The following is a 21,544-nucleotide window of genomic DNA, read 5'->3' on the forward strand; positions in this document are numbered from 1 at the left end:
GGGAAGACATGAAAACCTGTGCAATTTTGCTGTTTATTAGGCAGTTGTGTGTACAAATGATTTAAACAGACTGTCCATTTGATACACGGTCATTATAGTAGGAAGGTCCCTTTACACACCAAATAAAATTAAAACAAGATTTCTTAATTAAAGCAGTTAATACAAATACAATTAAAGAGATTTCTCCTGCAAATAGTCAGCTCTTAACACTCCCACTCAAAAGGAGAAAAACTACTCACCAAATGTGCAACTTACATCATAAGCCGTTAGAACATGGTTGAGAGAGAAAGACACAGGGCAATTGCACTTCCTCAGTAAGCCGTTAGAAGAGCATGGTCTCACACTAACTTATTTCAAACAACCCCACAATTCACCGTATGCATTATTTGGAATACAACTTGTCTTTGAAAACTAAAAAAAAAGGTTTGTTTTTAGTCCTACAAATGTTTTAATTATAATTTGGTCTACAAATCAGACCTTGCAGTCACAATCCAATCGCGTCATTTATTCAGACCAAAACCAGCCCCACATAAGAGGATAGAAGTAGATAGATGTTTTTATATTCACTGATATAAAACTGATCAACAGTACTGATAATGATAAGGCAGCCAACAGAACGATGCAATCGAAGTGACAATAACTCTCATTCAATCTCCGTCTTGACACTCAAGATAAAATGTAAAAAAAAAAAAAAAACATTCTCTAGGAGCACATTAAATAAATGTAAGGTTTGGGCAAATATGTAAACTTACATCCAAAGTTATCTATTGTGGGCCAAGAAAAGTGAAATGATTGTTGTTGTGATTGTTTCCTTTATCAATTTACATTGTCCATGCACATGTACTTGTGTCAAATCACCACTCAATGGTCCCAATTTCTCAATGTGTAACTCGATGAATAGGCATGTGTACAAACTGAATGTTGATCAAATCCTGCTAAAAGGCATGTCACTCAGTCAAGAGATATTCAGATGTATAAATGTATATAGCCCTCAACCTCAAAGATAAATTGGTAAAGTACTTTTGAATTAAGTATAGCATAGTGTACGTCTCATTTTGACTAACAGCAAAGAACTCTTGGAGATAGTGAGGAAAAACTGTGTATAGAATAACTGATTAAAAATGGTGAAATTGATTTTAAGAAAGCAGTAAAAGGAATAAAATGTCATCCAGCAATAGTCGTAATGCAAAAATTCAAGAAAGATTTCACTCCATAATCAATTCTCAATATAATCTACAATTTCCACTTAAAGCACTGATAAATATATCCAAATGTATTTTTTATTTATATATAAAATGTAGAGGACAAACAAATCCAAACATTTATTTTTTTACAATAATGAGAAAAAACATGGACGTCTTAATTCAATTAACAAAAAACATTAAACAAAAATTTGGATTAAGTGCTAACTCCTTTCTTCCACCTGACGCGATCGAGTAAGAAATATACAGGGTCATTGCACTTCCTCAGTGAGTCAACGGGCATCGTTGGCACGACAACCCTTGTTATGGTCAGTGCAGCTAACCCTGAAAGGCCTGCAGTTCAGCTTCCTGTCTTTCTGCACATGTTCTCAGACATCTACTGTAGAGAAACAGACAGAGCAGGACAGAAATAAGAAAACTACTTAGCAAAAGTGCCTCCTTCCCCTCAGCCACCCTACCCCCCCCCCCATAGCTCTCTTTTCTGCACACAAAAACTTGGGGTTTTGTTTTCTCTACTGGAAAAAGGACAACAAAGCCCACTGAGTACAGTAAAGCAAATTCAGTGTATCATTCAGACTTAGCCTATATATGTAAGGGTGGAATGTGATCTAAAAGGAGGAAGAAATTATCGTCTGCCAACTAAAATTTTCGTGAAAATGTAAAACCATCTCTAAAATAGTATTCTGTCATCATGAATATAATAAAGTGGCTTGGTCATTGTCATTCAACGTTCTCTAAACCCCGCCCGCACCTCTGCTCTGACAACCCCCCCCCCCGTGAGTCAGGGTAGGTGCAAACCAAATCTGCATCATCAGTGCCATGGAACAACTCTAGCCAGCTCAACCGCCCGAGGTGGGGATGAATTGAGCCATGAATCGGTTGTATGCTTATTGCTTATAAGGACACTCGGAGAGAAAAAAAGGCTAATGTTTTGACTTGATTGTGAGCTATCGTGCAAGTAGCTTGATGAGATTGGCGCACATCTCAAAAAACTCAATGGTGTGGCTGCCGGGCCGCGGGTAGACTGTCGTCGGAGCGAGGTCACCTCCTGTTGAGTCAACAGAGGAGGTGAGCGAGGAGGCCAGGGAGCTCTCCGAGGCCTTGGTGGGGGTGGGAGGGATGGAGGTGGCAGGGCTCAGGGTAGCGTCGTCCTTAGACTCCTCGGTTTGGGACCCCCCCTCTTCAGCAGTGTCGTTCTTAAGGGCCGTGCGGTAGTTTCCCACTGACCCAGACCGGTGAGGAGTGGCAGTCCCAGATTTAGCCTCCAACATGTCATCTACAGAGAGAAGGGAAGAGAATGTTAAAACACACAGGTGGTTACAACCAAACACCCAAAAGCTACTAGACAGACCTGTGACATGTTTAAGGTGATCAAAAAAAATATGAACGATTTTGAAGTCTGTCGATTTGCATTCCACTCAGCCTCATATTTTATAGGCAATTTTCTGTGATGGCATAGTCAGCAGTGTAGAAAACCACTTCCAAGTTCTAGACATGTTCTCATTAAGTCCAGATTGACGTACTGTCTATGCTACGGAAGTCCAGGAGGTAGGTCCTGCTGTCCACCTGGTAGAGCTGAAGGCTCATCTTGGTCTGCATGCCCGTCACTGGGTTCTTCCTCTTTACACGCAGGTAGTACGGATTCACCACCTGGGGAAGAGGATATGGAGATTAGTGATGCATTCAACTGGATGTCAGAAGCTGGGTATAACATGTTTTTGATATAACATACAGCACAGAACATTACATTTTTAAATATGGCTCCTGTAGCTGCTTCAGTGGTGATCTGTATTTAAGTGACTTCAGTGACCGTTTAGAACATGTTGCCTCTTGTTATCAAAATAACTTTTGTATAACAGCAAAAATGATTACGAAGTGTGTAGCCGCTGTGAAAGGGCTAGCTAGTTAGCGGTGTGCACTAGTATGTTTCAATCGGTTATTAGAAGTAGTTTTTTTCCCTTGCTCTGCAAGGTCCATGGCTTTTGGGGTGCGACAGGTAACGATGAACATTGAACATTGTCCATTTGTTCAGAGGGTCCCAGGTTGGGGCAATGAGAGGGACGGAAGCAACAATGTTACAAGAGCACTATGACCATATCAGAACTTTTAGAGTCTAGACAGAACAGTGGTTAACTTTGTGGGACTGTATATGAAGCTCAGTATGTTTTATTACTGTGTACCCAAACACATAAAACCATAAATAGCTGCTTTCGATCTATCAGGGCAAGAGAAGGATAAACAGGAAACTGAGCATTTCCTTCATAAATTGCTCTCATTTTTCCTCAAGATACACTTTTAAATTGAGTCAGTCAGCTGATAGTGGAAAAGTTGTGCCATACTAAAATAGAACCCAAGGAGGAAATAGCCGCATTCCATTCCAGGTCAGGTAGAACTAAACCTGACAAAACCAGTAATGCACACCAAGCAGAAAAATACTAATAATGGCAAGTACTTTAACAAAAAAACATAAAAAGGAAATCAGTCAATTGAAATCAGTTCATTAGGTCCCAATCTATGATTTCACATGACTGGGAATACAGATATTCATCTGTTGGTCACAGATACCGTTACAAAAAAGGTAGGGGTGTGGATCAGAAAACCAGTCAGTCAGTATCTGGTGTGACCCCCATTTGCCTCAAGCAGCGCGACATCTCCTTTGCATACAGTTGATCAGGCTATTGATTGTGGCCTATGGAATGCTGTCCCATTCCTCTTCAATGGCTGTTAGAAAGTTGCTGGATAATGGCGGGAACTGGAACACACCGTTGTACACGAATGGAGCATCCCAATGCTCAATGGGTGACAGGTCTGGTGCGTATGCAGGCCATGGAAGAACTGGGACATTTTCAGCTTCTAGGAATTGTTTACAGATCCTTGTGACATGGGGTCTTGCATTATCATGCTGAAACATGAGGTGATGGTGGCGGATAAATGGCATAACAATGGGCTCAGGATCTCGTCACGGTAGCGCTGTGAATTAAAATTGCTATTGATGAAATGTAATTTTATTCATCGTCTGTAGCTTATGCCTGCCCAAACCATGACCCCAATGCACACTGACATCAGCAAACCACTCGCCCACACGACTCCATAAACGCTGTCTGCTATCTGCCTGGTACAGCTAAAACCGGGATTGGCACACTTGTCCAGCGTGCCAGTGGTCATCAAAAGGTGAGCATTTGCCCACTGAAGTCAGTTACGACGTCGAACTGCAGTCAGGTGAAGACCCTGGTGAGGACGAATGCACGCAGATGAGCTTTCCTGAGACAGTTTCTGACTGTGCAGAAATTCTTCAGTTGTGCAAACCCACAGTTTCATCAGCTGTCCGGGTGGCTGGTCTCAGACGATCCTGCAGGTGAAGAAGCCAGATGTTGAGGTCCTGGGCAGGCGTGGTAACACATGGTCTGCGGTTGGGAGGCCAGTTGGACGTACTGCCAAATACTCTAAAACAATGTTGGATGCAGTTTACGGTAGAGAAATTAACGAATTATCTTGTAACAGCTTTGGTGGACATTCCTGCAGTCAGCATGACATTGCACGCTCCCTCAAAACTTGAGACATCTGTTACATTGTGTTGTGTGACAAATCTGTGTGACATTTTAGAGTGGCCTTTTATTGTCCCCAGCACATGGTGCACCTTCTTAATGATAATTCTGTTTAATCAACTTCTTGATATGCCACACCTGTCAGCTGGATGGATTATGTTGGAAAAGGAGAAATGCTTACTAACAGGGATGTAAACAAATTTGTGCACAAAATTAGAGAAATACGTTTTTTGTGCGTATGGAACATTTGTGATCTTTTACTTCAGCTCATTGAACCAACATAACAGATTTCGTACATTTTTGTTCAATATACAGTGCCGTGCGAAAGTATTCGGCCCCCTTGAACTTTGCGACCTTTTGCCACATTTCAGGCTTCAAACATAAAGATATACAAGTGTATTTTTTTGTGAAGAATCAACAACAAGTGGGACACAATCATGAAGTGGAACGACATTTATTGGATATTTCAAACTTTTCTAACAAATCAAAAACTGAAAAATTGGGCGTGCAAAATTATTCAGCCCCTTTACTTTCAGTGCAGCAAACTCTCTCCAAAAGTTCAGTGAGGATCTCTGAATGATCCAATGTTGACCTAAATGACTAATGATGATAAATACAATCCACCTGTGTGTAATCAAGTCTCCGTATAAATGCACCTGCACTGTGATAGTCTCAGAGGTCCGTTAAAAGCGCAGAGAGCATCATGAAGAACAAGGAACACACCAGGCAGGTCCGAGATACTGTTGTGAAGAAGTTTAAAGCCGGATTTGGATACAAAAAGATTTCCCAAGCTTTAAACATCCCAAGGAGCACTGTGCAAGCGATAATATTGAAATGGAAGGAGTATCCGACCACTGCAAATCTACCAAGACCTGGCCGTCCCTCTAAACTTTCAGCTCATACAAGGAGAAGACTGATCAGAGATGCAGCCAAGAGGACCATGATCACTCTGGATGAACTGCAGAGATCTACAGCTGAGGTGGGAGACTCTGTCCATAGGACAACAATCAGTCGTATATTGCACAAATCTGGCCTTTATGGAAGAGTGGCAAGAAGAAAGCCATTTCTTAAAGATATCCATAAAAAGTGTTGTTTAAAGTTTGCCACAAGCCACCTGGGAGACACACCAAACATGTGGAAGAAGGTGCTCTGGTCAGATGAAACCAAAATTGAACTTTTGGCAACAATGCAAAACGTTATGTTTGGCGTAAAAGCAACACAGCGTAACACACCACCCCCACTGTCAAACATGGTGGTGGCAGCATCATGGTTTGAGCCTGCTTTTCTTCAGCAGGGACAGGGAAGATGGTTAAAATTGATGGGAAGATGGATGGAGCCAAATACAGGACCATTCTGGAAGAAAACCTGATGGAGTCTGCAAAAGACCTGAGACTGGGACGGAGATTTGTCTTCCAACAAGACAATGATCCAAAACATAAAGCAAAATCTACAATGGAATGGTTCAAAAATAAACATATCCAGGTGTTAGAATGGCCAAGTCAAAGTCCAGACCTGAATCCAATCGAGAATCTGTGGAAAGAACTGAAAACTGCTGTTCACAAATGCTCTCCATCCAACCTCACTGAGCTCGAGCTGTTTTGCAAGGAGGAATGGGAAAAAAATTCAGTCTCTCGATGTGCAAAACTGATAGAGACATACCCCAAGCGACTTACAGCTGTAATCACAGCAAAAGGTGGCGCTACAAATTATTAACTTAAGGGGGCTGAATAATTTTGCACGCCCAATTTTTCAGTTTTTGATTTGTTAAAAAAGTTTGAAATATCCAATAAATATTCGTTTCACTTCATGATTGTGTCCCACTTGTTGTTGATTCTTCACAAAAATACAGTTTTATATCTTTATGTTTGAAGCCTGAAATGTGGCAAAAGGTCGCAAAGTTCAAGGGGGCCGAATACTTTCGCAAGGCACTGTACCTTATTTCCCCACTATCCCTTGACATGAGGAATCCTTGATGGTTTTCTGTGTACTTCTACCTGACGTCTTTACCAACGCCTTCAGACTCTCCCTTCCCTTTCTACTCTTCCTTCCCACCATCCTCATCCCCACTCTCTATAATTCTCCCTCCCCTTCCACTCACCTTCCACTCATAGTCCAGCTGCTTCATGGCCCGGCACACCTCAGACATAATATCATTTGGCCTGCTCTGGCTCCTGATCCCCAGGTGCCACTTAGCCCGCCTCACCCCCTGGTGCTTCGATTTCTGTGGGTTCAGCTCATCCAGCGTGTGCCTCGGCCTGGGAGGGGTCTCCACTGCCAGGAATGGCTGCATGCGCTCGGGGTGGGGCTTAAGGCCTGCGGCAGCCGCGGCAGAGGCGGTCAGGTGCTGATCGTCCAAGAAGGAGTCTGGGGGACTGGAGGCCAGATAGAAGTCTTTGGCCTCGGACATGATGCGGCGGTTGTCGATGATGAGGTGGTATGCCACAGCCAGGGGGTCATGGTGGTTGCGGCTGTACAAGCAAGTCAGGATTTCTTCCTCAGTGCACTCAAACTTCTCACACACCTCCTTCAGGGCCTCGTCATCAATCATGTTGTTGCTGTAGGACGGGTCCTCTGGGAACAAGTACTTGGGGAGCTCCTCTTTGAACCATTCATCCTCTCTGTGGCGAGGGGAGGGAAGATAGAGCATGGTTAAAGTCAGGGTCAAACTAGTCTTTTATCCCATAGGAAAAAAATGTTTTTCTTAACAGGGCAGCTAGATAATGTGTTGACCAGGGGGGGGGGGGGGGGTTCACTTTGTTAGTGCTGGAACTAAACCCTGCACAGAGAAGGCAGGAGCTTCCCCAGGACAGGAGTTTTCCCACCCATGATAGGTAGTATAGCATGAGTTTTCAATGTATTTTACCTTACATTATTCTACTGCAGTGTATTCAGGTGTTTAAATACACTTTGTATTTGAATGGAATGAATTTAGGCGAAGTTGACCACTTGCCCCTTCTTACCGAATTTCTTTGATGGTGGCTCTCTTCATGGGATCCACCTGCAGCATGTGTTTGAGCAGGGCGGCGACAGAGGGGTTCAAGTACTGAGGAGTGAAGAAGATCCCGTCACAGATCTTCTTGAAGAGCGTTGGCACATGGTCGTCATCGAAGGGCAGCGTCCCACACAGCAGGGCATACAGGATCACCCCACTGCTCCAGATGTCCACCTCAGGACCTGCATATAACCTGGGAGGAAACAGGTCAATCAAACATTGATGAATCCCTTTAGATCAGGTACGGGCAACTCTGATGGGGGTGGGGAGCCACAAAAAAACTGAACTCATGAGGGGCCGCAGTGGATCTATGTACCAACACCACACCCCAACGGACTTGGGAGAGGCGAAGGTCGAGAGCCACGCATCCTCTGAAACACGACCCTGCCAAGCCGCACTGCGTCTTGACACACTGCTCGCTTAACCTGGAAGCCAGCCGCACCAATGTGTTGGAGGAAACACTGTCCAGCTGGCGACTGACGTCAGCTTGTAGGTGCCCAGCCCGCCACAAGAAGTCGCTAGCGCGTGATGGGACAAATCCCAGCCGGCCACACCCCCCCCCCCCCCCCCCCCCCCCCGACCCGGACGACACTGGCCAATTGTGCACCGCCTCTTGGGTCTCCCAGTGACAGCCAGCCTGGTATCGAACCTGGGTCTGTAGTGAAGCCTCTAGCACCACGATGTTGCGCCATTCGGTGGCCCATGTTTGTAGTTTTTATATGATAAACTGATGATCAATGGGCCCAACCCCGGTCGGTAATTCGACCATGCTTACTACAAGTTTAGTTAGCTGGCCGCTAGTCTAACTTACCAATCTAAAAGATTTTAGCTGACATGGGCTAATTGAATGACTGATGATGCACAACCAAATTTCTTTATTGCACCTTGTGTATTCTATTATTCTAACTCGACAGTAAGTTGAGACCCAGACAGTTAATAAAAAAATAAATATAAATCATTTAAATTAAACGTTGTGTGTGAAATTGATCAGTCCTTTTAACATGAACGGTGTTCCTTATTGAAATGTAACAGCGGTCTTTGTATACATTAGCACATTCCCCATCATGTCTACCATAGTTTTAGTGTGAAAAGGAGAGGACAAGACTACCTTCCAGAGATGACTTCAGGGGCAGCGTAGTTCGGAGAACCGCAACTTGTCCTCAGAAACTCTCCATCGGACATCATGTTTGACAAACCTACAGAAAACACCAGACAACATCACATAATTATGTGTTTGTGTCCAAAGGTAGAGCACTATATAGGAAATGGGGTGTCATTTCAGACCCTTTCCAGTAACTATGGCAGATAGACCAGACCAAGCCAACCCAGTACAGTTAGATGTGGCTCGATTTTGAAGTGTAAATCAGGTATAGGTGTAGAAAGCTGCTGCTTAGTTCGTGTGGGGTTAGGGTTGAGGGTGGCAGTGACTTACCAAAGTCAGCGATCTTGGCGTTCATCTGTGCGTCCAGCAGGACGTTCTCAGGCTTCAGGTCTCTGTGCACCACCATGTGTCTGTGGCAGTAGTCTACTGCGGAGATGATCTGCTGGAACAGACGACGGCTCTCCTTCTCATCCAACTGGAGACACACACACACGAAACGCAGACACACAGAACACACAAGGTGAGATATGTCCATTCAGTGTCTATATCAGTATTGTAAGTAACCACTCTGGATATTTGGTCAGCGACTTTGCTTGAATGATTTAGTAGTCCTCAAAAACCGCTTAGAAAGAATGCAGTGTAGAGATAGAGTTGTGATATATGTTTGTATACAGAAGGATGGGGGTAGTCCATATGTTTGTATACAGAAGGATGGGGGTAGTCCATACAAGAGGCAGGTTATACCATGACCATTATACTAGCCTGACAATAGATAGCTAATTACCTAAGCTATTAATATTCAGGTGAGCAAAAGACTACCCACAATCCAAAACAACAGTTAATTGTAACAGATAGGTTTAACTTATTATGGCGTTGGGGGAGTATTGAGTAGCTTGGATGAATAAGGTGCCCAGAGTAAACTGCCTGCTACTCAGGCCCAGAAGCTAAGATATATATTATTAGTAGATTTGGACAGAAAACACTGGAGTTTCTAAAACTGTTTGAATGATGTCTGTGAGTATAACAGAACTCATATGGCAGGCAAAAACCAGAGAAAAAATCCAACCAGGAAGTGGAAAATCTGAAATCCTAAGGCTTCCACTAGATGTCAACAGTCTTTAGAACCTGTTTCAGGCTTCTACTGTGAAGGGGGAGAGAATAAGAGCAGTTTGAGTCAAGTGTCTGGCAGAATGCAATGAGCTCAGTCTCACGCGCACCGTGAGAGTTAGCTGCGTTCCCTTTCCTTTCTAAAGACAAAGGAATTGTCCGGTAGGAATATTATTGAAGATTTATGATAAAAACTTCCTAAAGATTGATTCTATACATCGTTTGACATGTTTCTACGAACTATAATGGAACTGTCATCTGAACTAAGTGTCTGCGCCTCATGAATTTGGATTTGTGAACTAAACGTGCGAACAAAAAGGAGGTATTTGGACATAAATGGACTTTATCCAACAAAACAAACATTTATTGTGATCCTGGGATTCCTTGGAGTGCATTCTGATGAAGATCAAAGGTAAGTGAATATTTATAATGCTATTTCTGACTTCTGTTGACTCCACAACATGGCGGGTATCTGTATGGCTTGTTTTGGTCTCTGAGCGCTGTACTCAGATTATTGCATGGTATGCTTTTTCCGTAGAGCTTTTTTGAAATCTGACACAGCGGTTGGTTGCATTAAGAAGAAGTATATCTTGAATTCCATGTATAACACTTGTATTTTCATCAACATGTATGATGAGTATTTCTGTAAATTGATGTGGCTCTTTGCAAAATCACTGGATGTTTTGGAAGCAAAACATTACTGAACATAACGCGCCAATGTAAACAGATTTTTGGATATAAATATCAACTTTATCGAACAAAACATACATGTACTGTGTAACATGAAGTCCTATGAGTGTCATCTGATGAAGATCAGCAAAGGTAAGTTATTAATTTTCTCTCTATTTCTGCTTTTTGTGACCCCTCTCTTTGGCTGGAAAAATGGCTGTTTTTCTGTGACTAGGTGCTAACCTAACATAATCATATGGTGTGCTTTCGCTGTAAAGCCTTTTTGAAATCGGACACTGTGGCGGGCCTTACCTTTCCATTTTTGCAGATGTAGTCAAAGAGCTCTCCTCCAGACACATACTCCATCACCATAAAGATGTCTGTTGGGGTGCTGATCACCTGGTACCTACAACCCCACAGGAAAAACAGTCACACACACAAAATAGGCTTGTCATGATTGTACCAAGAGATTTCCCTGACCAATCTGATCAGGATTTTTATTTTTTTTATTTAAATAATAATTTACTCTGGGCCCTACTCAAACACCAGACAAAAACAGTTAAGGATCGCCTAACTTTGACAAACCTATTTTTTAAACAGCTATATTTCAGCTTTACCACAGCAATAAAATGGAAGATAATTGCAATATAACATCTGAGAATAAGAGGCAGGTGTTTAAGGACAGATTAATCCTCTCAAAAGCCAATAAATGATTCTTAACCTAGAGGCTTTGTGGGCCATTGGGTTCAATGACTAGATGGTGTGAGGGAGACTGGCCACATGCCATGGAACACTTCAACATGTTAAAACATAGGCCTACTTCACTAGAGCAAACCGCTACATTTCTTCACTCATGTGCCACATACTGGTAACAACGTTATCAACACACAAGTGTTGTATAAAACTTGACTCCGGGGGGTGACCTTTTAAAGTGGAAAAATTCTGGTCTAGTCACAAGGGAGCAGGCCCCCAGAAATGCCCCAACTAGGCCTACACAATGAGCTCACTGCCAGGTCATGAAGACAACTCATGTAAGGGGATTTTTCATTTAGTGAATAGTAATAGGACTAGTTATACATAATAAAAAAAACTGCCAGAAACAGAGGAAAGCTGACCCTTCATAACCAATGAGATAAATCATGGAAACCCTGCATTTAATCAAGATGCTTTTTGAAGAGGTAGGGAGAGTAGCATAGATGCAGAGATAAAGAGAAAGTGTGACTTACTCTATAAAACCCACCACTTAAGTCACAACACAATGCCACACGTCTCAAGTTGAAGGAGCGTGCAATTGGCATGCTGCCTGCAGGAATTCCACCAGAGCCGTTGCCAGAGAATGTAATGTTCAGGGATGCAAACTGGTGAGTACCCAAAAAGGTGACACTTTTTTTTGCACTAAAATGCAGGTTTTGACTAATTAAAAAAAGAACATGATCTATATGAATCAGTCTCTGTGTAAAATAAGTGGTTAATGTGAACCTAAATCACAGATAAAATTTTAAAGAAAGACATCCAATGTTATTTGTTGCCTAGACTTACTGCAAATGACACACAAGAAAAAATACTCTAATATTGCAGTTTGCCATGACAGCCTTTATAATAGAACGCTTGTGACCACACACATCGAAATATTGCACTTGGGGAGAAAACATCTTAAAGTAGAAATAGAATGAAACAAACAGGCATTCTATTTTTGCTCTATTATAGTGGCCACTATAGCAGACATTGATCAAGAGCACAAGGCTACATGTGTGCAAAAATAACGTTCATCGAGTAAAAAATGATATAATCCCCCTCACACGTGTTACTGTCAAGTTCAACACAAAGGTTATATAGAGTGGGGAAAATCCAGAAAATCACATTGTAGGATTTGTAATGAATTTATTTGCAAATTGTGGTGGAAAATAAGTATTTGGTCAATAACAAAAGTTTCTGAATACTTTGTTATATACCCTTTTTTGGCAATGACAGAGGTCAAATGTTTTCTGTAAGTCTTCACAAGGTTTTCACACACTGTTGCTGGTATTTTGGCCCATTCCTCCATGCAGATCTCCTCTACAGCAGTGATGTTTTGGGGCTGTTGCTGGGCAACACGGACTTTCAACTCCCTCCAAAGATTTTCTATTGTGTTGAGATCTGGAGACTGGCTAGGCCACTCCAGGACCTTGAAATGCTTCTTACGAAGCCACTCCTTCGTTGCCCGGGCGGTGTGTTTGGGATCATTGTCATGCTGAAAGACCCAGCCACGTTTCATCTTCAATGCCCTTGCTGATGGAAGGGGGTTTTCACTCAACATCTCACAATACATGGCCCCATTCATTCTTTCCTTTACACGGATCAGTCATCCTGGTCCCTTTGCAGAAAAACAGCCCCAAAGCATGATGTTTTGTCACGAACTGGCTCAAAGCCCGTAACAAAGGGAGACAACGTGGAGATAAGGAGTAACAAAAGATATATTTATTAACTAAAGCAACTAAGGAAAATATACAATGATGTGTGTAATCAGTAATCAGTAGCGTAAGTGAGTGTTTTGCATGCATGAATGTGATAATGCAGGGTGTTGAAAGGTGCCAAAGCAAACAAACAAAAACCCAACAAGAACCACAACACAATCTACAAATGTCTGCATGGAGAGAGTCTTCCCCATGAATGGGAAAGGGGTGTATTTATCCTGGGAAACACCTGGGCCCAGGTGTTTCCCATGTAGCTGACGACCCTCTCAACTCCGCCCACCGGCATCCTAATAAGGAAACAAGAACAAAGACAAAATACGGCAGACAGAGTGGGAGGGTCGCTACAGTTTCCACCCCCATGCTTCACAGTAAGTATGGTGTTCTTTGGATGCAACTCAGTATTCTTTGTCCTCCAAACACGACGAGTTGAGTTTTTACCAAAAAGTTATATTTTGGTTTCATCTGACCATATGACATTCTCTCAATCTTCTTCTGGATCATCCAAATGCTCTCTAGCAAACTTCAGATGGGCCTGGACATGTACTGGCTTAAGCAGGGGGACACGTCTGGCACTGCAGGATTTGAGTCCCTGGCGGCGTAGTGTGTTACTGATGGTAGGCTTTGTTACTTTGGCCCCAGCTCTCTGTAGGTCATTAACTTGATCCCTGCGTGTGATTCTGGGATTTTTGCTCACCGTTCTTGTGATCATTTTGACCCCACGAGGTGAGATCTTGCGTGGAGCCCCAGATCGAGGGAGATCAGTGGTCTTTTATGTCTTCCATTTCCTAATAAAAACAAACCAAGCTGCTAACCTATTGCAGATTCAGTCTTCCCAGTCTGGTGCAGGTCTAAAATTTGTTTCTGGTGTCCTTTGACAGCTCTTTGGTCTTGGCCATAGTTTGGAGTGTGACTGTTTGAGGTTGTGGACAAGTGTCTTTTATACTGATAACAAGTTCAAACAGGTGCCATTAATACAGGTAACGAGTGGAGGACAGAGGAGCCTTTTAAAGAAGTTACAGGTCTGTGAGAGCCAGAAATCTTGCTTGTTTGTAGGTGACCAAATACTTATTTTCCACCATAATTTGCAGATAAATTATTTAAAATCCTACAATGTGATTTTCTGGATTTTTTTCTTCTCATTTTGTCTGTCATAGTTGAAGTGTACCTATGATGAAAATTACAGGCCTCTCATCTTTTTAAGTGGGATAACTTGCACGATTGGTGGCTGACTAAATACTTTTTTGCCCCACTGTATTTGGGCTACACTGCACATTATTACATTGTACACTTTCTGCCTGTGGACATCTGTTCTACAATGTGCCATCAAAAGTGAGAAAGAAGGAAAGTTTCATAACAAAATCGGTATTCTGCCTTTTTGGACGATTACATTGCAATCCATGAGGAAACTGTGTGGCAGGCTGACCACCTATTACACGAGTCCAGTGTCAAAAGGACCTTTTAAGTAAGGTTTTAGGTAAATTGCTAGCTAGCATTAAACTCATAAAAAAAAGTATTCATAATCGCTAGTTAACTACACATGGTTGATGATATTACTAGGTTAACTAGCTTGTCCTGCGTTGCATATAATCAATGCTGTGCCTGTTAATTTATCATTGAATCACAGCCTACTTCAACTTTGCCAAACGGGTGATGATTTAGCAAAAGCGCATTTGTGAAAAAAGCACATTCGTTGCACAAATGTACCTAACCATACACATCAAATGCCTATTTTAAAATCAATACACAGAAGTATATATTTTTTTAAACCTGCATATTTAGTTAAAATAAATGCATGTTAGCAGGCAATATTAACAAGGGAAATTGTGTAAGCAGAGTCAGGGTATATGCAACAGTTTGGGCCGCCTGGCTCGTTGCGAACTGTGTATTTCACTGAAAGGATAAACGTTTTGTTTTCTAAATTATAGTTTTAGGATTTGACCATATTAATGACCAAAGGCTTGTATTTCTGTGTGTTTATTATAAGTAAGTCTATGATTTGATATTTGATAGAGCAGTCTGACTGAGTGGTGTTAGGCAGCAGCAGGCTCTTAAGCATTCATTCAACGAGCACTTTACTGTGTTTGCGAGCAGCTCTTAGCAATGCTTGAATCACAGCGCGGTTAATGACTTCAAGCCTATCAACTCCCGAGATTAGGTTGGCAATACCAAAGTACCTATTAGAACATCCAATAGTCAAAGGTATATGAAATACAAATAGTTTAGAGAGAAATATTCAACGCTTCATAATTCCTAGAATTAGATGCAGAAGGCTTTCGCTTCTCTTCACGAACATTGAATGGTTATTGGTCTCAATAAATAACTGCCATAGTCTACTGCCATCACGCGTTCACTCTTTCAAAACTACCCGTGAGTTCTATTGGCTGCTGGATTTAACATTAATCAAGAAAGACTATACCTATACTATAGGTATAACAAATTCAAAATAATTTCCAACAAGCTATTCTAGTCTAGCTTTTCCTGCAGGGCCTTCCAAGAGCTAGATACCGGCTACAAGTTAAAAGCGTATTATGCATAACCCATCATTATTGGCTAAATATAAGGATAATGCTGCATTGAATTTATGACCTGAAAGAGGTAGGCTAGGACATCTATATAATCAATCTAAAACGTATTATCTATTTTGTATGCAATTTGAATGGAGTTAATGAGAGAGAGAGAGAGAGAGAGAGAGCAAGCTCACGCGTGTACTGATTTAAAGCAACACTATTTGAGGCCGTTTTAAAACTGTAGCTGCAAAAAATACTACAAAATAAAAATAAAAAAGGTGACCCCGAAAGCCAGATATAGATGGGTAAATTAGACGCACATTCTGTCTTTATATTACTGTATTATAGGATGTTGCAGAATATGTTGGCCTACCTGTCACAAAAAAAAGTTGACACCCTGAGCGTTGATTCATCATGCAGAGGCCATAGAGAAGGATATAACTTTAAACAGCTCCATTTCACAAATATAATTTAATATAGTTCCATTTCATGCCATGCTGTTAATATAAATAATTTATTATAATTTACCGGTTTCGCACAGTTAGTTATCCAGGGAAAAGGGAGTGGTTTTGGGCAACAAATCCTGGTAACCGGGTTCCCACCTTTCAACCCTATGTATTCTAGACTTACAGCTTGATGATGTGCGGATGCCTGAAGAGCTTGAGGTTCTGGATCTCTCTACGGATCTTCCCCACCACATCCAAACTGCGGATCTTCTGTCTGTTCAGGATCTTCACAGCCACCTGGTGTTTGGTCAGCTCGTGCTGCCCCACTATAGAGGGGGGGAGCGGGTAAGAGAGAGAGAGAGGGCATGGGAGAGAGAGAGAGAGAGGGGCATGGGAGAGAGAGGGGGCATGGGAGAGAGAGAGAGAATGGGAGAGAGAGAGAAAGTCTTCTCATGCTTTGTTGATTTTAAAAAAGCCTTCGACTCAATTTGGCATGAGGGTCTGCTATAAAAATTGATGGAAAGTGGTGTTGGGGGTAAAACATACAACAGTATAAAATCCATGTACACAAACAACAAGTGTGCGGTTAAAATTGGAAAAAAACAAATTTCTTCACACAGGGGTGAGACAGGGATGCAGCTTAAGCCCCACCCTCTTCAACATATATATCAACGAATTGGCGCGGGCACTAGAAAAGTCTGCAGCACCCGGCCTCACCCTACTAGAATCCGAAGTCAAATGTCTACTGTTTGCTGATGATCTGGTGTTTCTGTCACCAACCAAGGAGGGCCTACAGCAGCACCTAGATCTTCTGCACAGAATCTGTCAGACCTGGGCCCTGACAGTAAATCTCAGTAAGACCAAAATAATGGTGTTCCAAAAAAGGTCCAGTCGCCAGGACCACAAATACAAATTCCATCTAGACACCATTGCCCTAGAGCACACAAAAAACTATACATACCGTGGCCTAAACATCAGCGCCACAGGTAACTTCCACAAAGCTGTGAACGATCTGAGAGACAAGGCAAGAAGGGCATTCTATGCCATCAAAAGGAACATAAATTTCAACATACCAATTAGGATCTGGCTACAAATACTTGAATCAGTCATAGAGCCCATTGCCCTTTACGGTTGTGAGGTCTGGGGTCCGCTCACCAACCAAGACTTCACAAAATGGGACAAACACCAAATTGACACTCTGCATGCAGAATTCTGCAAAAATATCCCCCGTGTACAACGTAGAACCCCAAATAATGCATGCAGAGCAGAATTAGACCAATACACACTTATTATCAAAATCCAGAAAAGAGCTGTTAAATTCTACAACCACCTAAAAGGAAGCGATTCCCAAACCTTCCATAACAAAGCCATCACCTACAGAGAGATGAACCTGGAGAAGAGTCCCCTAATCAAGCTGGTTCTGGGGCTCTGTTCACAAACACACCCCACAGAGGTCAGCAGCACAATTAGACCCAAGCAAATCATGAGAAATCAAAAAGATAATTCATTCCAATGTGTCAAGTAATTAACAAAAAAACAGAGCAAACTAGAATGCTATTTGGCCCTAAACAGAGAGTACACAGTGGCAGAATACCTGTCCACTGTGACTGACCCAAACTTAAGGATAGCTTTGACTATGTACAGACTTAGTGAGCATAGCCTTGCTATTGAGAAAGGCCGCCGTAGACAGACCTGGCTCTCAAGAGAAGACAGGCTATGTGCACACTGCCCACAAAATTAGGTGGAAACTGAGATGCACTTCCTAACCTCCTGCCCAACGTACGACCATACCAGAGATACATATTTCCCTCAGATAACACAGATCCAATTTTGATAAACTACCATATCTACTGGGTGAAATTACACAGTGTGCCATCACAGCAGCAAGATTTGTGACCTTTTTCCACAAGAAAAGGGCAACCAGTGAAGAACAAACACCATTGTAAATACAACCCATATTTATGCTTGTTTATTTTCCCTTGTGTACTTTAACATTGTTACAACACTGAATATATATATTACAACACTGTGTGTGTGTGTGTGTGTGTGTGTGTGCGTGTGTGTGTGTGTGTGCGTGTGTGTGTGTGTATATATATATATATATATATATACACACACACACACACACAGTATTGCCAACCTATTGTATATATATATATATATTCAGTGTTGTAACTGTATGTAATTATATATATATATATATATATACAGTGCCTTGCGAAAGTATTCGGCCCCCTTGAACTTTGCGACCTTTTGCCACATTTCAGGCTTCAAACATAAAGATATAAAACTGTATTTTTTTGTGAAGAATCAACAACAAGTGGGACACAATCATGAAGTGGAACGACATTTATTGGATATTTCAAACTTTTTTAACAAATCAAAAACTGAAAAATTGGGCGTGCAAAATTATTCAGCCCCTTTACTTTCAGTGCAGCAAACTCTCTCCAGAAGTTCAGTGAGGATCTCTGAATGATCCAATGTTGACCTAAATGACTAATGATGATAAATACAATCCACCTGTGTGTAATCAAGTCTCCGTATAAATGCACCTGCACTGTGATAGTCTCAGAGGTCCGTTAAAAGCGCAGAGAGCATCATGAAGAACAAGGAACACACCAGGCAGGTCCGAGATACTGTTGTGAAGAAGTTTAAAGCCGGATTTGGATACAAAAATATTTCCCAAGCTTTAAACATCCCAAGGAGCACTGTGCAAGAGATACTATTGAAATGGAAGGAGTATCAGACCACTGCAAATCTACCAAGACCTGGCCGTCCCTCTAAACTTTCAGCTCATACAAGGAGAAGACTGATCAGAGATGCAGCCAAGAGGCCCATGATCACTCTGGATGAACTGCAGAGATCTACAGCTGAGGTGGGAGACTCTGTCCATAGGACAACAATCAAGTCGTATATTGCACAAATCTGGCCTTTATGGAAGAGTGGCAAGAAGAAAGCCATTTCTTAAAGATATCCATAAAAAGTGTTGTTTAAAGTTTGCCACAAGCCACCTGGGAGACACACCAAACATGTGGAAGAAGGTGCTCTGGTCAGATGAAACCAAAATTGAACTTTTTGGCAACAATGCAAAACGTTATGTTTGGCGTAAAAGCAACACAGCTGAACACACCATCCCCACTGTCAAACATGGTGGTGGCAGCATCATGGTTTGGGCCTGCTTTTCGTCAGCAGGGACAGGGAAGATGGTTAAAATTGATGGGAAGATGGATGGAGCCAAATACAGGACCATTCTGGAAGAAAATCTGATGGAGTCTGCAAAAGACCTGAGACTGGGACGGAGATTTGTCTTCCAACGAGACAATGATCCAAAACATAAAGCAAAATCTACAATGGAATGGTTCAAAAATAAACATATCCAGGTGTTAGAATGGCCAAGTCAAAGTCCAGACCTGAATCCAATCGAGAATCTGTGGAAAGAACTGAAAACTTTTCATCTTTTCATCTCCATCCAACCTCACTGAGCTCGAGCCGTTTTGCAAGGAGGAATGGGAAAAAATTTCAGTCTCTCGATGTGCAAAACTGAGAGACATACCCCAAGCAACTTACAGCTGTAATCGCAGCAAAAGGTGGCGCTACAAAGTATTAACTTAAGGGGGCTGAATAATTTTGCACGCCCAATTTTTCAGTTTTTGATTTGTTAAAAAAGTTTGAAATATCCAATAAATGTCGTTCCACTTCATGATTGTGTCCCACTTGTTGTTGATTCTTCACAAAAAAAATACAGTTTTATATCTTTATGTTTGAAGTCTGAAATGTGGCAAAAGGTCGCAAAGTTCAAGGGGGCCAAATACTTTCGCAAGGCACTGTTTACACAACACTGTATATATGACATTTTTAATGTCTTTGTTTTGAAACTTCTGTATGTGTAATGTTTACAGTTCATTTTTATTGTTTATTTCACTTTTGTATATTATCTACCTCACTTGCTTTGGCAATGTTAACATGTTTCCCATGCCAATAAAGCCCCTTGAATTGAATTGAGAGAGAGAAAGAGTTAGGAAATACTGTAATAAGATTGTTTTTATGTCTGGTTTCTTATCAGCCCCAAACTGCTACACAATGACACATGCATTGCAACACTGTGGTTAACAGCAGAATGACACTTGCAATGCAACTACTGTGGTTAACAGCAGAAGGAAACGTCTTATTCCGCATGGTTTATAGGCCTGTGTTTATATCAGTTTACGGATGTAAATTACTGTGTAGCCTACACAATGGTTCAATGCCAAATGTAAGCAAATATAGGCCGACCTAAAAACTGGTCAGAAGAACAAGTGAAAATGTATTAGACAGGAATGAACAGAGGGAAATGAGAATGAGTGAGGAAAGGGGGCGTGTACAAATAGCTGCTATTGATTAAACTGTTATGCTGGTGATGCATTAACCAGCAGGTAGTCACCTAGAATATAACCATGGAGTAAATAGCCCAATGTGCAGTGTGTTCAATTCTGACCACTGGGAGAACGTAGTAAAGATATTAACAGTCTTTTCAAATACCAAGGAAATTTACCTTTTTCTAGTTTGAAACGGGCCTAACAGATGACTGCCTTGCAGCTAGGCTATACAAGTCAGTTTGGTCCTCTACTTAAAGTTTAGACATAACGTTAATCAACTTTAATCATTTTAGGTTATATGACATTAGAAATGATTTTGACATGGTGTAGATTGTGTGCAACCCAGGGACAATGTTCCACCCTGTTGAGGATAAACAATGGCAAATGTCAACACTACTATAGTACTGGGATGTGGTGTTGAGGGGTGGAAGGGTATGTGTAACGACGTTATATGTCCTCATTAATAATTCAGCCAGGTCCAATATAGTTACGTATGTATGGCTTCCATCAAAGACACTTCCATTATTTATTTATTTTTTTTTGGGGGGGGGGGGAAATCACGACTAACGTTAGCTGGTCAGTTTGATTTGATTGAACTAGTTAGCTGAAGCAGGCTTCCTGACTGAGAAACCACTAATTTAACTTAGCATAGGTTAGCAATTTGAGCGGAGACTATTCTAGTTGGCCAACTATCAAGTAAACTTGGTTAGTTTAAGTTCTGTCATTCGACCACATAACTAGCTGGCTAGCAAGCTTACTAGTTAGAACATGACAAAGCACTATCTTTTGATAGATTAAAATGTACACCGGCTAGCTAACTCAGCCAGGCTCTAAAATCAAACAGCTAACCTTAGCCTAGCTCGCTAAGTTTAGCGGCCAACAAGTGCGAGAAATCCCATCGTCTCGCGGGTATCTGGTCGAAACTTGAAAAGTAAAGACCCTTACCTTTAACTTTCCCGAACGTCCCCACCCCAAGTGTGTCTCCGAGAATATAGTGTCCAATTTTTACTCTGCCTTCATGTTTCTGTTTATCCGTCGCCATCTTTCCCGCAGTGACCAAGCCTTGATGCTGTTCTGTGCTTATGCTGCTGTGAGCAGAAGCGAGCAAGCAACTGCGACTGGATCGACACTAGATACCACAGCCACAAATAGATAAACCCCGCCTA

General features: G+C 41.8%; 1 protein-coding gene across 1 annotated transcript; it reads right to left on the bottom strand.

Moving 5' to 3' along the window:
* Positions 1-13: 13 nt before the first annotated feature.
* On the bottom strand, positions 14-21,478 carry LOC139408487 (5'-AMP-activated protein kinase catalytic subunit alpha-1-like). The gene is made up of 9 exons (XM_071152448.1): positions 21,324-21,478; positions 16,208-16,349; positions 10,930-11,023; positions 9,172-9,316; positions 8,848-8,935; positions 7,708-7,932; positions 6,846-7,365; positions 2,726-2,852; positions 14-2,478 (listed from the first exon to the last, which is right to left on the bottom strand). The coding sequence occupies exons 1-9, from the start codon at positions 21,418-21,420 to the stop codon at positions 2,150-2,152; spliced, it is 1,767 nt and encodes a 588-aa protein (XP_071008549.1). The 5' UTR covers positions 21,421-21,478; the 3' UTR covers positions 14-2,149.
* Positions 21,479-21,544: the final 66 nt, after the last annotated feature.

Source organism: Oncorhynchus clarkii, chromosome 5 (assembly GCF_045791955.1).
Source record: "Oncorhynchus clarkii lewisi isolate Uvic-CL-2024 chromosome 5, UVic_Ocla_1.0, whole genome shotgun sequence".
Taxonomy (NCBI): domain Eukaryota; kingdom Metazoa; phylum Chordata; class Actinopteri; order Salmoniformes; family Salmonidae; genus Oncorhynchus; species Oncorhynchus clarkii.

What these genes read in the sequence shown, in the direction of transcription:
- LOC139408487 (XM_071152448.1), bottom strand. Translation starts at nt 21,420, where the DNA reads ATGGCGACGGATAAACAGAAACATGAAGGCAGAGTAAAAATTGGACAC. An exon ending in CATCCGCACATCATCAAGCT is followed by an intron (nt 11,024 to 16,207) that starts GTAAGTCTAGAA and finishes GTGGGGTTGTAG; the next exon opens with GTACCAGGTGATCAGCACCC. An exon ending in CGCCAAGATCGCTGACTTTG is followed by an intron (nt 8,936 to 9,171) that starts GTAAGTCACTGC and finishes TGTTTTCTGTAG; the next exon opens with GTTTGTCAAACATGATGTCC.